At 42.6% G+C, this 17,867-nt stretch overlaps 1 protein-coding gene across 2 annotated transcripts; it reads left to right on the top strand.

Annotated features, from left to right (window-relative positions):
- The first annotated feature begins 7 nt into the window (after positions 1-7).
- Positions 8-17,558, top strand: LOC5521236 (ankyrin repeat and IBR domain-containing protein 1). Of its 2 annotated transcripts, XM_048723812.1 has the most exons (25): positions 8-818; positions 1,832-1,888; positions 2,493-2,618; positions 2,849-2,911; positions 3,369-3,446; positions 3,554-3,593; positions 3,899-3,982; positions 4,286-4,332; positions 4,897-4,994; positions 5,588-5,669; positions 5,827-5,889; positions 8,640-8,812; positions 9,718-9,824; positions 9,890-9,971; positions 10,330-10,378; positions 11,302-11,375; positions 11,627-11,687; positions 12,075-12,161; positions 12,622-12,706; positions 13,200-13,348; positions 14,717-14,904; positions 15,320-15,362; positions 15,498-15,753; positions 16,297-16,539; positions 16,964-17,558. In XM_048723812.1, exons 1-25 carry the CDS (start codon positions 444-446, stop codon positions 17,110-17,112), a joined length of 2,859 nt encoding a protein of 952 aa, XP_048579769.1. In that variant the 5' UTR covers positions 8-443; the 3' UTR covers positions 17,113-17,558. The 2 variants fall into 2 exon arrangements, with proteins under 2 accessions (XP_048579769.1, XP_048579770.1); XM_048723813.1 differs by lacking the exon at positions 2,493-2,618.
- Positions 17,559-17,867: the final 309 nt, after the last annotated feature.

Raw genomic sequence — 17,867 nt, 5'->3', positions numbered from 1 at the left:
TCCAGCGGTATCGCACTACAGCACAACAAAAGAGGAAAGATTATTTCCCGTGGAAAGCATAACACAAGTCGACACAACACACACGAAATTCAACTTTTACTTGATCTTACTGCCATGGCATGCTGGATTTATATTGGATGAGATGGTTGAGATGATGGAACTTTTAGGAGGATTGGTATGGGCTGTGTCATTGTATCTGGAAAGGCTGCTGTAACTTTTTTTCTGACACCTATTGTTTGATTGAGAACATTTGATCGCTCAAGATCCTTCGAAACTATGGCTTTTTTACTTTCGTAACCTGTCTTAAACTCGACAAGCTACTCCAACATCCTCTGGTGCTTGGCTAGCCAAAGGCACGCAACACTATCAAGTTTTATTCTACTCTGTTACCTCGTGGCTCAAGGTTTTCCATCGTCTAACCGCAAGAGGTTTGAAACCCAACAATGGGTAGCACATCATCCAAGTTCCGTAAAGCCCTACAAAGAGGAGAGGAAATCGAGGCTATGCAATTATACCTCAAGTATCCCGAAATTAAGAGAAACTTGGATCCCCATCTTAGCTATGGCGAAAACCTTAAGCACAATACGATATTCCATTACGCATGTTTCTACGGGATGAAGCCTTTCATACGTGATTTCCTTTCTGAGGGAGCGAATCCGAACAAGAGAAACTCTTTGAGCCAGACGGGTGGTCATTTACTTTGTATGGTAGCCAGAGGTGAAGATCCGGCCGTGGACAAGCACCGGAAGGAGTGTATGGCGCTTCTACTGTGCTCTGGGGACTGTAGCGCTTCTTTAGATGTGCACATTAAAGACCAAGTAAGTCACGTTTATAAGATAAAACCATCTCGGGTTTTTTTTATTTTACTTATATATCTTTTAGGCTTTTGGGATGTGAAACAATCCATTATATTTGTTCTTATCCACCCTAGCATTATAATCTTATTTGTATTGATATTTTATCAGTGCATCGCCACCATTGTTATTTTTTATTGAATTGTATTATTACAGACCTCTGTCAAGTGAATAACAAATTGTCGTGAGCGCTATTTCCATAGCGCTGTTTCCGGTAAAATATTAATTGTCATAGAACAGATCTTCATTGGTTATCCCCAAGCATAAGTTATTAAAAGCAAATTATCCAGTCTTAATTGACAGATCAGACTTCTTAACCATTCCAAGTGCCAGGGGCAATACGTGTGTTCTAATGCGCCACAGACGCAGATGTCTCGACTAGAGATGCTTTCGTGATGGTTTTTTGCTATACAATTTTCAATTCACTTGGAGCAGATATCTACAAGAGTTAACTTTCTATTTTATGCAAGAGCTAAATCTCTGAGAAGTTGTTGCTATCATCATTTATCTCAGTTTAGGAATAGAAAGACATTTAAAGATACATATACTACACTATTAAAGATGTATATTCTGCATAAAAACAATAACTTCTTCTTTTGGATCCCCTCAATGCTGAAATGCCTTTGTCCAGTTATCAACCTACTGTATGATTTTTTTTTTAAATATTTTTTCATCTGAATAAAATTATATTTCTAAGGACAGGGGTAGAGAAGCTTCCTCAAGAAAAACATGGGTGGTGCCAGGGTAGATGCTCTGCTTGAATTTTTCTCAAATAAGGATGCCCCATGTGTAGAGAGAAAATCTGAGAAAATCTTGTTAAACGCGAAAATCAGTTTTTAAAATTTAATCCTCAAACTTTTGGTACCATGCTCTGCACCACACCCATGAGCTCTGGTCCACACCCACTACCTGCAAAGTAAGGTCCTTTGTTATATAGTTTGGCATTCATAAAACATTTTGCTAATATCATTTTCCAGAGAGGCAATACTGTTCTTCACTATGCTGCAGCATCTGGTTTACTTCAGTGTATTCAGGTACACATTTAAAGCCACATTGTCACCAGTTTACTTCAGGAGGTTTGACGGAAACCTCAACCGTTAAAAGACAAAAGAATCTATTAAAATCCGAGATATTAAACAGGCCATCCGCTCTAAATTATCAATCACATCCTCAAAGAAACTTCCAATAAACACACTGCTTTCAATATTTTGAAATATTTTTCTCGTTTTCCGTTAAAAATCATCAGAGATTGTTATGTAATCGACCGGAAGTAAACTAGTGACAATGCGGCTTTAATCTTCATCGAATTTCATAGAGTTAACACTACATACTACCACCATTATGTAATTACTGTAGAATTGCATTTTTATACCACATTTTCCAAAAAAAACTATTTTTTTCTAAGGCAGGTTAAGTGTGGGGCCAAAAATAATGTTTCCACCTAACCCAAAAGTAGAATATTTACTGAAATGTTTTCTCTCCCAAAAATATGATTGAGAGTAGCTGATAACAATGATAGGACATATTTTTTTGTAAAAAAAAGACAAATGATGTACTGAAAGGTTGAGCATGATTTCTGTCTCACTCCTTGCTCTGATACTGTATTCCTAAACTGATAAAGTCACTTTTGGTTCCTAGCTATTGGTATCTCATGGGGCTCCTCTGTATGAAGAAAACAATGAGCACCAGACTGCTTGTGACTGTGCCATGCAGGGCAACTTTGCAGAGATTGCAGCATTTCTGGAGTCAAAAATGGTTTTCTCGGTAATAAAAGGTGGCATTATTCAATGAAATGTGTAGCTATTTTGTTTCCTTTATTATCAGGAAGGCCTTTAAGAAAATGTGGACCTTAATACTAATGTATCTCTTGCTTTATTTTGCACAAAACATTTTTGCTTGATGGCTGCACAAACTCCCTTGCTGGAGGTTCTCTAGACTCTCTTCCCTGTGAATTTGCTTTTTGAAGATAATGTCAAATGATTTCTCTTTCACAGGACAGTATAACATGCTCGGAGTTGGACAATGATCTGGCTCATATTCCACTAGAGGAGCTACAGGTGAAAAGCACTATTGATATTTGACATCATCAGGTGCATCAGCAGAGGGGGTATATAGGTATAGACGTTTCAAGACGGGCCTGGACGGGGAAAGGCTTGGGGTGAAAGGGGAAGGGGAAAGGCCCATTACGGTCAATGAAAAGGGGCGGGCCTTTATTGCAAGCATGTACCCAGGGGGCCTCTATATATATACAAAGATTGCCTTTATTGCAGGCACGTACACAGGGGGGGCTCAACTCCCTCTATACACAAAGATTTCCTTTATTGCATGCGTGCACACTGGTTGGGGGAGCACACACCCCTTTGGCCACAAAAAGTGGGTCATATCTTATTTAAGGACCGTCAAGGATTATCCTTTTTTCATGATACCTATGACTGCGCACCCCCTTCTTAGTGAGTCCTGGGTACATGCCTGTATTGTCACATTGTTAGAATACACTCATTATTTGTGTTGTAGCCTCACAGCGGACTATGTGCCCAAGATCTCCAAGAAGCTAAAGATCAGTTGCTTGTGGAGACTGCTGACATGCTTATGGTTTGTAGAGCATTGGACGTCTTTTTACAGTACTCTATACTCATGCCTTCCTTAATAGATAATTTGGTTCTTTCTAGTAACCATTCTTTTTATGATATTTTCTGCAGGTTCCTTTGTTTACTGCAGAGGCTCTGTTAAGAGACCATGGTATGATAAAACATTATCTTAAATATTTTTTTATTCAAACAAGCAAATATTTGTTTTTCTGTTATTGCTGTTATTTTCTGTATGTGTTGTATACTGGACAGGGCATTATGGCGTCTTGTCATATTAGCCATGATGCCTTTAAATGGCAAAGCTTGCTTGGTAATACCAATGGTTTATTTTCACAGAATGGTCCTGTGACCACATTATGGAGGTCCTGGTTGGGAGAGGGCATTTAAAGTGTTCTTGTTCGTTATAATTCTTAAAAATGGTACAGCTTGCTACAAACCTTTGTTTCTCTATCACAGAGTGGTCCCGTGAACACCTTGTAGAGGCCTGGATGACTGATGCCAAGGCCGCATGCGAGAAAGCTGGTGTCAGACTGCCTGAAGGTAAGGTGTGGTCAGACCTCCTAGCTAGGGGTATGGTGGGGCTCAGATGAATCACCCCGTCCAACTTAATGGTCTGCTCAAATGAAAGAAAATAGAGTACCAGTAGGACATCATCATACCTTAAAATAAAATAGTATGCCAAGTGGCAACAACTCCCTGGCTCAAAATTCTAGATACTGCCTTGCTAGTATATATATTATTTGAGTATGTTGTCTTTTCTCCATGGTAATTTGTTTAGGGAGGAGAGATTTGGCTATGACAATAATGTATGTACCTACCTATTATGAATCTTGTCTACTATAGGTTACTCGGAAACTGAGCGAAATAAACAGAAAACAAGAAAGCTTGAGGTAAAAATAAAATGAGATGTTCTGCAAATGTTTGTTTCATTTGTGTATAGGGATTTGTATTTTGTAAATTTGTGTTTTGAGTGACATGTTGTTGTTATAGTTCACAGGAGCTATGTATGATTTTATTCCGTAGTTTGATTGGCATACTATGATTTCATGGTTTGATTGACAGGCTATGATTTCAAGGTTTGATTGATAGGTTATGATTTAGTAGTTTTATTGATAGGCTATCATTTCATGGTTTGATTGACAGGCTATGATTTCAAGGTTTGATTGATAGGTTATGATTTCGTAGTTTGATTGATAGGCTATCGTTTCATGGTTTGATTGACAGGCTATGATTTCAAGGTTTGGTTGACAGGCTATCATTTCATAGTTTGATTGACAGGCTATGACTTCGTAGTTTGATTGATAGGCTATCATTTCATAGTTTGATTGACAGGCTATTATTTCGGAGTTTGATTGACAGGCTATCATTTCATAGTTTGATTGACAGGCTATGATTGCATAGTTTGATTGACAGGCTTTGATTTCGTAGTTTGATTGACAGGTTGTTGTTTGCAGGAGCCTTGTATGATTTGCTCAGATGATCTGACAGGTGCTGATGTTCTGCCAGTAGCATTGCCCTGCGGTCACGAGGCTTGCTGCCTTTGTTGGGAACGGTAAAGGAGCCCACCTCTTCGAACACTAATTACCCCATTGACTATAAACACAGCAATCTTATCCTTAGAGGTGTTAAGTGATTACGTAATCTAGAATCTAGAGAAGGATTGCGCTTCAAAACCGTATTATAATGCAGGACAATGAAAACTTAAGGGTTAGAGCTCGATATAGCTGAATTCGTTGTTGCGCGACCGCCGAGAATGAAATCCATTTCTCGTCTGGAAATAGCGCGAAATCAATCATACTACCGTGACCAATCGATTCCCTTTCTTTGTGCAGTCACATGGTTTATGGTTAAAACTTATAATTGACTACGCGCTATTTCGAAACGAGACAAGGATTTTGGATTCGCCGAAGTCGCGCAACAACGAATTCGGCTCTAAAGTCTTGTAAAAAAAAATATCCAGCATGGTAAGGGCGATAGATGTGGACCAAGGTCAATCAACTAACCCTAGGACTAGTGTGATCGACGATTACTGAGTTTTTTTATTATTATTTAGAGGTTATACGTCAGACTAGATGCCTATCTATCGCCATAACCGTTTGGCTCATCGCACCGTGAAAAGGACCTTAATTAATATTTTTTCTATAGGTATCTTAATGTTAAAATCCGAGACGGCGAGGCCCATAACATTCTCTGTCCTGCCTATAATTGCAACACACTTGTACCATTGGTGAGTACATGTTCATTACAACAGTCAACCTCATCTCGAGGGTCTGACATTTTATGCATTCGTCACCATCCCAACCCGTTTGAGTCATGATATCTCGTGCTCTGTTCCAGTCGCTTCAATATGTTAACACGTTACTCATAAGACTCATCTTTCTCAGGAAACCATCGAGAAGCTTGTTTCCAAGGAGATGGCTACACGCTATTTGCAGTTTGATATAAAGGTATTTTTAGTGTATACTACAGTATTGGCAGGGAATCGTGTGCCGCATAATCACCCACATGCACCAACACGATCACGTCACGGTCACAGCAGCAGCACGATCACGTCACGGTCACAGCACCAACACGATCACGTCACGGTCACAGCACCAGTACAATCACGTCACGGTCACAGCACCAACACGATCACGTCACGGTCACAGCACCAAAACGATCACGTCACGGTCACAGCACCAGCACAATCACGTCACGGTCACAGCACCAACACGATCACGTCACGGTCACAGCACCAACACAATCACGTCACGGTCACAGCACCAATACGATCACGTCACGATCACAGCACCAGCACGATCACCTCACGGTCACAGCACCAACACGATCACGTCACGGTCACAGCACCAACACGATCACGTCACGGTCACAGCACCAACACGATCACGTCACGGTCACAGCACCAACACGATCACGTCACGGTCACGGCACCAACACGATCACGTCACCACACAGCACCAACAGGATCAAGTCGGTCAGAGTAGCAGCACAATCACGTCACGGTCACAGCACCAACACGATCACGTCACGGTCATAGCATCAACACGATCACGTCACGGCCCAGCACCAACACGATCAAGTCACGGTCACAGCAGCGGCACAATCACGTCACGGTCACAGCACCAACACGATCACGTCACGGTCACAGCACCAACACGATCACGTCACGGTCACGGCACCAACACGATCACGTCACCACATAGCACCAACAGGATCAAGTCGGTCACAGTAGCAGCACAATCACGTCACGGTCACAGCACCAACACGATCACGTCACGGCCCAGCACCAACACGATCAAGTCACGGTCACAGAAGCAGCACAATCACGTCACGGTCACAGCACCAACACGATCACGTCACGGTCACAGCACCAACACGATCACGTCACGGCCCAGCACCAACTCGATCAAGTCACGGTCACAGTAGCAGCACAATCACGTCACGGTCACAGCAGCAGCACAATCACGTCACGGTCACAGCAGCAGCACAATCACGTCACGGTCACAGCACCAACACGATCACGTCACCACACAGCACCAACACGATCACGTCACCACACAGCACCAACACGATCACGTCACGGTCACAGCACCAACACGATCACGTCACGGCCCAGCACCAACTCGATCAAGTCACGGTCACAGTAGCAGCACAATCACGTCACGGTCACAGCAGCAGCACAATCACGTCACGGTCACAGCAGCAGCACAATCACGTCACGGTCACAGCACCAACACGATCACGTCACCACACAGCACCAACACGATCACGTCACGGTCACAGCAGCAGTACAGTCACGTCACGGGCACAGCACCAACACGATCACGTCACGGCCAAGCACCAACACGATTACGTCACCGCACAGCACCAACACGATCACGTCACGGTCACAGCACCAACACGATCAAGTCACGGCCATAGCACCAACACGATTACGTCACGGTCACAGCACCAAATCGATCACGTCACGGTCATAGCACCAACACGATCACGTCACGGTCACAGCACCAACACGATAACGTCACGGTCACAGCACCAACACGATCAAGTCACGGTCACAGCACCAGCACGATCACGTCACGGTCACAGCACCAACACGATCACGTCACGGTCACAGCACCAACACGATCACGTCACGGTCACTGCACCAGCACCAACACGATCACGTCACGGTCACAGCAGCAGCACAATCACGTCACGGTCACAGCACCAACACGATCACGTCACCACACAGCACCAACACGATCACGTCACGGTCACAGCAGCAGTACAGTCACGTCACGGTCACAGCACCAACACGATCACGTCACGGCCAAGCTCCAACACGATTACGTCACCGCACAGCACCAACACGATCACTTCACGGTCACAGCACCAACACGATTACGTCACGGTCACAGCACCAACACGATCAAGTCACGGTCATAGCACCAACACGATCAAGTCACGGTCATAGCACCAACACGATTACGTCACGGTCACAGCACCAAATCGATCACGTCACGGTCACTGCACCAGCACCAACACGATCACGTCACGGTCACAGCAGCAGCACAATCACGTCACGGTCACAGCACCAACACGATCACGTCACCACACAGCACCAACACGATCACGTCACGGTCACAGCAGCAGTACAGTCGCGTCACGGTCACAGCACCAACACGATCACGTCACGGCCAAGCACCAACACGATTACGTCACCGCACAGCACCAACACGATCACGTCACGGTCACAGCACCAACACGATCAAGTCACGGTCATAGCACCAACACGATTACGTCACGGTCACAGCACCAAATCGATCACGTCACGGTCATAGCACCAACACGATCACGCCACGGTCACAGCACCAACACGATCAAGTCACGGTCACAGCACCAGCACGATCACGTCACTGTCACAGCACCAACACGATCACGTCACGGTCACAGCACCAACACGATCACGTCACGGTCACAGCACCAGCACCAACACGATCACGTCACGGTCACAGCACCAGCACAATCACGTCACGGTCACAGAACTAAGCACGAACAGAAGCAACACGATCACGTCACGGCCACCCTGCCAACACGATCGCAACTACAGCACGGGCTGTAGAGGCATGATTACCACAGGGTCACTGTACGCCAACGACACTACACTGTATCTATTGTTACCCACCAATACTTTGGTTGACTGATTCACTTACAGGCATTTGTCGAGTCAAACCCGAACCTCAAGTGGTGTCCCGCCTCGCAATGCGGGCGTGCGGTCCGTCTTCCATCTGAGGCGCAACGCAACCTGACACCACCCCCAAGGGGGCGGGGCAAGACCGAGACGCCGTGTGTGGTAGTCGACTGTGGTGGGGGACATCGATTCTGCTGGTTTGTACCTTTTGAACAGGAAAAATACCATAGTGATTGATACAGAATTGGCTACTCTCAATTCAGCATCGAAAACCATAATGCACTCATCATTCTAGGAGGCACAATACACCTAACAGTCCGTAAAGGACGGCATACCATCGAGCAATTGTTTTTTCGTCTTTCCGATATGTATAGGTAATCATACGGTTCGAACTTAATTTGGAAATAATTTGCACGAGTGAGAAATCACGAGAGGAAATTATTTCCAAATTGAACGAGAAATCGTATGATTACTTTTAATACACAAGGCAAAATTTTATAGAAACAGACACATTATTTGTCGACAAAAGGTCAAGCGCGTACTACGCGATGGCTTTTATTTCTGATTGGTTCTTACGAAATACGATTGTAAATCGAAAAATTTCAATCGATTAAAAGATCGTTGTAGAAACTTTCAGTCGGAAAGAACACAGTCAATGGTTCCAGCGTAAAATGCTGTTTTGAACATGCTTTTGTTGCCACAATCAGGCAATCATTTCAGTTCATTGTAAAGAACAACTAAGTAACGAAAATTAGTGTATTTCCTTGCACGATAGATACTGTTTAATACTCTACAAAATTTTCAAAACCTTTTCTGATAAAAACAATTCAAACATTAGAAAGAAAGAGCGAAAAATGAGATGATTTTGCATTTCGATGCGTCAATTGTTTGTAAGCCAATCAGCGTCCAGTAATACTGCACTTAATTACCAAATTACCAGAAAACTGCTCTCATCCAATCAGAATCGAGTTATTTGGCCATGTATATTATAAACATATATTACACTATAGAGTGCAGCATGGACTGGGCCCATTGTGGTATACGCAGGTATGGATATTCAGGGAAATAGGAGTGGTATTAATAATCACTCCCTTTTCCACAGGGAATGCCTCCAAGAAGCTCACGAACCTTGCAGCTGTGAGTTATGGACATGTTGGCTTAAGAGGATCGCAGAGATGCTCGCGAAAATACCGACCAGCGAATCCGAAAGTATGACCTGTTTTTGAAAGCCTGATACCAGATGAATCATTATTTATTCCTGCCTTTTCCTTTAGACCTCGAAGAATGTCCAGAGACAAACCAAGTGGCCAACACGCTCTGGCTGGTCACCAACTCTAAGCCGTGTCCGAACTGCAAGTAGGTGGTGGCCACACCCATATTCTCTTCTTACTTACTCTGCTGACGAACTTAAAGGGTTACAGACATCCATTCCTATATTTTGAGGTTGTCTGTGAGTGTTGAATCGAGGGGCGCTTGTTTAAAGCTATCGGCAAATACTTACGCGTGTATAACCTTTTGAGCCCTTCAAGTCAACTTTTTTCAATCTTGTCCCAAACTGTTATCGTTTTGTTCGTTACTGTTTCATGCCTTAGCTCAAAATAAAGATATTGGGCATTTGAGCTCTCCCTCGCGATCGAATGTGATGTGGAAACTAGCCTTTCACTTTACAGTATCTAGACTTTTTAACCTGACGTGTCCTCGTCTTTTCCTTAAGATCGCCCATCCAAAAGACAGAGGGATGTAACCACATGAAGTGCACTAAGGTATTTATCCTGCAACCATCAGGCAACCTGCTACTTATTAAGGTATTTATCCTGCAACCATCAGGCAACCTGCTACTTATTAAGGTATTTATCCTGCAACCATCAGGCAACCTGCTACTTATTAAGGTATTTATCCTGCAACCATCAGGCAACATGCTTCTTACTAAGGTATTTTTCCTGCAACCATCAGGCAACATGCTTCTTACTAAGGTATTTATCCTGCAACCATCAGGCAACCTGCTACTTATTTAGGTATTTATCCTGCAACCATCAGGCAACCTGCTACTTATTAAGGTATTTATCCTGCAACCATCAGGCAACCTGCTACTTATTAAGGTATTTATCCTGCAACCATCAGGCAACCTGCTACTTATTAAGGTATTTATCCTGCAACCATCAGGCAACCTGCTACTTATTTAGGTATTTATCCTGCAACCATCAGGCAACCTGCTACTTATTAAGGTATTTATCCTGCAACCATCAGGCAACCTGCTACCTACTAAGGTATTTATCCTGCAACCATCAGGCAACCTGCTACCTACTAAGGTATTTATCCTGCAACTATCAGGCAACCTGCTACCTACTAAGGTATTTATCCTGCAACCATCAGGGAACCTGCTACATACTAAGGTATTTATCCTGCAACCATCAGGCAACCTGCTACCTACTAAGGTATTTATCCTGCAACCATCAGGCAACCTGCTACCTACTAAGGTATTTATCCTGCAACTATCAGGCAACCTGCTACCTACTAAGGTATTTATCCTGCAACCATCAAGCAACCTTCTACCTACTAAGGTATTTATCCTGCAACCATCAGGCAACCTTCTACCTACTAAGGTATTTATCCTGCAACCATCAGGCAACATGCTACCTATTATACTACTCTTTAACGGCATTCTTTCCGAACCCTTTGTTAACAGTGCAAACATGAGTTCTGTTGGGTGTGCTTGGAGCTTTGGAAGAAACATAGCTCAGCGACAGGAGGATATTTCAGGTATATGTATTTGAGGATAATGATAATGGTAATTGTAGGTGGGTATTAACATGGATGCAGTACCTTGGGCGTGGCGCTTACCTTGAAGATAGTACAGGGAGTGGAGGGAGTTTTAAGATACGGTACTTGTGGACAGGTAATTTTATCTTACAGCAAGCAAAATAAATCGATTCTTTATGTTCTGATTTTGCACGATGATATTGGCACTGACTGCTTGAGGGCGTGGCCACTCATATGCACTTGTTCTTCAGGTGTAACCGGTATGAAGTGGTACGTAAACTGGACATCGAGGCTGTCAGCGCTATTAAAGAGGTAAATGTAACCATTAGTACATCTTGTACTTCTTACGGGAGCTAATGTTAGCTAAGTGTAGGTAATGTTTGATTAGTCTCAATCGGTGGCATTACGTAAGAATGTTGCCCTGGTGTTAAAGCCGCATTGTCACCAGTTTACTTCCGGAGGCCCGACGGAAACCTCAACCGTTAAAAGACAAAAGAACATATTAAAATCCGAGATATTAAACAGGCCATCCGCTCTAAATTATCAATCACATCCTTAAAGAAACTTCCAATAAACACACTGCTTTCAATATTTTGAAATATTTTTCGCGTTTTCCGTTAAAAATCATCGGAGATTGTTACGTAATCGACCGTAATCGGGATGTAAGAGACAGTTTGTTTGACTTTTTTTCACTTGCAGGCTAACGCAGAAAATCTTCGTATTCAAGAGTTAAACTACTTTTTGCATTACTACTCAAGATTTAAGAACCACGAGAACAGCTACAAGGTTGGTATAATAAAAATGGTGTATCATGAGGATTTGTTGATGGATTATAATCACGATAAATATAAGACCCTTTCCTCACGTATCCGTTTTCGTTTGAAAGCGCAACCTTTTTGTTTTGTTTTCAAAAAGCGAAGCGTTTTCATTTTGATAAGACCCGTCCCCACAAAAACGCAGAAACGATACGAAAACGATAACAAATTCTACAGCGCATGCGTACTCCCGCGCCAAGTGGACTGGACCTTAGTTATCACGCCATCGTTTTCGAAAGGTTCCGTTTTCGTCCATCGTTTTCGCGTTTCCGTGTGGACGATACCTGTATCCGTAAGAAAAAGGTTGCGTTTTCAAACGAAAGCGGATACGTGGGGAAGGGGTCTAATACTGATGATGATACTGAGGATGGTGGCTCTGCAACTGCAGTAGTTAAGACAATTATTTTTATAATTTTTTTTTTAATTGTCAGATCGAGGAACCGCTGCTTGGTGCTGCAAAGGAGAAAATGAAGGCACTGGCTGAGTCCGCAGTAGAAACAGGTGCTTTCGAGCCTGGTCAGTAATTTTAATTAGTAATTTTAATGATTTAATACTCTATTGATATTTAATAATTCCTAAAGTTATTCATGTCATAACATCAAACGCCCCTTATTCAGGTCGTCTTGATTGACGACTTGTCTCTGAATGTCTTTTGTACTTGGTATTCCTAGTTGCATCTCAGCGGCATATTTTTAGCTACTTCTTTTTGTGATTTTCGTTTGTTGGGGGTTTTGTCGTACCAGCGGTATGAACTGTTTCTAAAAGTAAAAAGTCTTCTCAATTGATTCCTTTTTCGTGATAGCTTATCTCTTAAGTTAAGAAGCCGAGTAATACTCAACAAAACAACCTTTTATTCATGCCCCGTGCGAAGGCATTCCAGAATGGCTGATCTCTGACATGACTATGAGGCTCGTTGTCGTGTAGCTACGTCACTTGAGGAAGTCGACACGAAGTTCTAACAGTTTCTAAAAAAGGTTATCTCATTTGATAATATTCCCTTATCGTGTAGTTACGTCACTTGAGGAAGTCGACACGAAGTTCGTCGAGGATGCTGTTCGTGAGCTGCTCAAATCCCGCCTCGTACTCAAGGCCTCCTACGCTTATGGGCACTTCCTCACTGGCAACAGGGAAAAGAAGACGATATTCGAACTGATCCAGGTGGGTCACTCAAATTATCCTATTGTGTGACACCCCGATATGTCACGTACGTTTCTTTCAAAGAGAAGACGATATTCGAACTGATCCAGGTGGGTCACTCAAATTATCCTATTGTGTGACACCCCGTTATGTCACGTACGTTTCTTTCAAAGAGAAGACGATATTCGAACTGATCCAGGTGGGTCACTCAAATTATCCTATTGTGTGACACCCCGTTATGTCACGTACGTTTCTTTCAAAGAGAAGACGATATTCGAACTGATCCAGGTTGGTCACTCAAATTATCCTATTGTGTGACACCCCGATATGTCACGTACGTTTCTTTCAAAGAGAAGACGATATTCGAACTGATACAGGTGGGTCACTCAAATTATCCTATTGTGTGACACCCCGTTATGTCACGTACGTTTCTTTCAAAGAGAAGACGATATTCGAACTGATCCAGGTTGGTCACTCAAATTATCCTATTGTGTGACACCCCGTTATGTCACGTACGTTTCTTTCAAAGAGAAGACGATATTCGAACTGATCCAGGTTGGTCACTCAAATTATCCTATTGTGTGACACCCCGTTATGTCACGTACGTTTCATTCAAAGAGAAGACGATATTCGAACTGATCCAGGTGGGTCACTCAAATTATCCTATTGTGTGACACCCCGTTATGTCACGTACGTTTCATTCAAAGAGAAGACGATATTCGAACTGATCCAGGTGGGTCACTCAAATTATCCTATTGTGTGACACCCCGTTATGTCACGTACGTTTCTTTCAAAGAGAAGACGATATTCGAACTGATCCAGGTTGGTCACTCAAATTATCCTATTGTGTGACACCCCGTTATGTCACGTACGTTTCTTTCAAAGAGAAGACGATATTCGAACTGATCCAGGTTGGTCACTCAAATTATCCTATTGTGTGACACCCCGTTATGTCACGTACGTTTCATTCAAAGAGAAGACGATATTCGAACTGATCCAGGTGGGTCACTCAAATTATCCTATTGTGTGACACCCCGATATGTCACGTACTTTTCTAACAAAGAAGAGGCGATATTTGAACTTATTCAGGTTTTTGTCACGCATTTTTTCAACCAAAACAAGACAAAAATTGAAGTGATTCAGGTGGGAGTCTAATCTAGCCCATTTTGTGAAACTGAACCTCGCTATATCACGCACCTTTCCAACAAATAGAATACAATATTTAAACCAACCTTGGTGAAGCATCCAGTCGAACTCATTGTAAGATCTGAACAATAGTGTGACGATGCCGTCTGTATATAAACGACTCGATTGAATTTGTGACCATGCATTGTGTATCAACAGTCACGCACTCTTAGTCACACTTGATATGTATTGTGTGTGTTTCAGACGGAAGTAGAAGAAGCCATAGAGAGCCTCTCGCAAATGGTAGCACGCCCATACCTACGTACTCCACGCTCCCATATCATTCAGGCCACGTCATTGCTAGCCAACAAACGGCGCACTTTCCTGCTGGCCCTAACCCGCGGGCTCATCCCAGAGGAGGAGCCACCTGCAATGGAACGACTCGTATCGAGGTATGACGGACAGGAGAAAAAAACGGCGAAGTTCAAATTGTATGGCTGTGTTAGCTTACATTTGCTTGATTTCTTTCCTAAAGGTTGCTTGCGTAATATAAAACAATGGTACTTTTTGGAAGATGATCCGTGCTTTAAATATGATTGAGCAAAGTTGCCATAAATCATGAAAAGGTAGTCATTTTTGCCCAAATTGGGCAATTTCAGACAAACCAAGAACGGATTATCTACCAAAAGGCACCAAAGCTTATTTTGTTTTATATTACACAAGGAACCTCTAGGCAAAAATAAACAAAAGTAATCTAACACAACCCATTTTTGGGTCCTTTCGGTATGAGGGGAAAGGAATGTGGTGCTGAATTATTTCCTTTTTGACGTTTCTGGATCTAAAAAACACTGTTATTATTTTTTCCAGACTGACGTTCCTCCCAATGCCTTCGGGTTCAGGAGACGAAGAGGTAAATACCAATGTCATAACAGTGCTGCTAATTCTTTTTATATCTGATCTTACTTTGATGCATTTTATACCCTTTTTTTCCGCATGGAAAAATCCCTTAATGAAAGTTTATAATAACCTGTGAATTCTTTTATAGTCAGATGAGGAGGAGAGTAACTATAATGAAGTCCGCAAGGCAATCGAGACGTCGATCCGACAACAACTCGGCTACTCTGCAGAGTCGTCTTCTGACAGTACTCCCCCTGGGGCGGGTATTGACAGTCAGTGCGCGCGTGCTGGTTGTAGCAACCGTCGGGCGAGCAGTCGGTACACAGGGCAGATGTCAAACTACTGCTGCTATGACTGCTTACGTGTCGACATGAGGAACAGAAGGAGACGCAAGAAGAACAAAGGTATGCGAGGGTCAGTGAGAACGAGGTGTCGCACTTTGTAGCATAAGCATGCCCCTGGTTAACAGTGTATGTAGACCTCTTTTTGGGAAACTCTTCTTGCAAATACCTTGTATCTCTCCTAGATTGAAAAAGGAAGTGAAATTGGTATCTATTTTTTTAATCCAAGCTTGTTTTTAAATCCAAGCTTTCTTTTTATGAGGAAATAAATCAATACAGGGTTTATCTCTCCTAGATTGAAAAAGGAAGTGAAATTGGTATTTTTTTTAATCCAAGCTTTTTTTTAATCCAAGCTTTCTCTTTATGAGGAAATAAATCAATACAGGGTTTACGTTGTACGCCTCTGTGGAATCAGAGTACCTGCGCTGACGTTTCATGCGTAAGTCCTTCGTCAGAGGAAACGTCAAATGATAAATCTCAAAACTCCGCAGTTGTACTGTTTTTACAGGGGCGAACAACGTACCATTTCAACCCTGTCTCAACTACACCTATGCAGACCCCCTAGTTTTTCTACAGCATGGCTTGTGTGCTTTTTCCGTCCCACAGTAAAACAATCAAAGAAGGTAGAGCGAGCGTTTTCCGAAGATGCCTACATGGACGTGGATATGTTACGAGCCATTCAGCTGTCTCTCGATCAGCAATCGGAAAGTACTAGGTGTGATAACCGACCTACAGATCGACCCCACTCGGCAAGCAGCTCTAGTTCTAGCTCAGCCTCAGATGGAGACAATACGCAAAACACATCGCTTCAAAGGGCACTTGAGCTTTCATATGGAGACTTGATTCAAGGTATGAAGTGAGGCACTGTTTACGTCTCCAGTCCCCATACTCGTCACCAGTTCCTACCCCATATTCGTTCGCCAGTCCCCATACATATATCAATTCGATAATCGGGAGTTCGAGTTAATGGGTAGTGAAAATATATAGCAGTTGCGCATAATATTTTATGAATCGTGGACAAAATCGGTATTCATTTGCGTGATGAAAATCCTCGGGGCAGGGGAAACAAGAAAGTGGGTCGAGTTATCATGAAATCCAAATCATCAGGGTTTTCAGTAAAAGAACTGATATCCAGGTAGACAGTAATTTATTTATCTCGAGCTAAGTTTGCGGGTATCGACTGCATTTGTAATTCATGACCTTTTATTTGTACGTAATACAAGATGTCCAAGGTTCTATAGACTTCATTTACATGATCAATTTTTCTCTTTAGAAACCCCAGATGAAGATTTAAAACGAGCTATCGCACTTTCCCTACAAGACAGTGGTCTCCCTTCAGATTCACTCGCAAAAACAAGTACACTTGCGCGCACCGATGAATCGGCCGCGTCTCATAAAGGGGACTGGGACTCGACTTCGTAGGATTGAACCTTTTGATAAGGATATTTTAATAGCAAGTAGAAATATTTATTCGGTTGTACAAAAACCCGGAATTGAATTATGGAGCAAAAACTATGTGTTGTCTATTTTGTTAAAATTGCTGCCAATTTGTATTAGTTTTTTTAAACAATTTTTATCATTTTCACGTTTTTCAAGAAATAAGGGCGTCGCGGTAAATTATACTTCCGGTTCTGCTTACCCGCGAAAGCCTGGGACTTCGAAGATGCAGTTCCACTGACAAATTGGGTGACAAAAGCTTAACCAATTGATTATTATTTTGCATTGAATACCAATTTTATTACAAGTTGGTCAAGTTTCTGATTACATCACTGGCTAGCTGCTTTTTTACAAAATGATAATCTATCAAAACATGCAATGTAAATAAAATAGAGAAATTTGATTAGATAAATAAAGTTGTGTATACCTAACGGTCCGCTTTTTTATTTAAATATTTTTAGTTAGATGATTTGGTATACTTTAGTATAGCTAATTTATCATCAACACCATCAACATCATAATTGTCCTTTATAGTCCCCGTACTATACAAAAATGCCAAACCACCCTACCTGAACCCTCCTTCCAATTTGCACCTTTTTTTTGTGAGTGCATTGTATTTTGACGTTTCAGTGCCGTAACAGGGGATGGGGCACGTGCCCACCCCCCCCCCCCCCCCCCCAATATTCTCTAAATTAAATGACCTGTATTCAACAACCCCCTCCCCTTAATATAATGCTAGC

Source organism: Nematostella vectensis, chromosome 2, assembly GCF_932526225.1.
Source record: "Nematostella vectensis chromosome 2, jaNemVect1.1, whole genome shotgun sequence".
Taxonomy (NCBI): Eukaryota; Metazoa; Cnidaria; class Anthozoa; order Actiniaria; family Edwardsiidae; genus Nematostella; species Nematostella vectensis.
The sequence above is the reverse complement of the archived record's forward strand: the minus strand, read 5'-3'. Positions and strand labels throughout refer to the sequence as shown.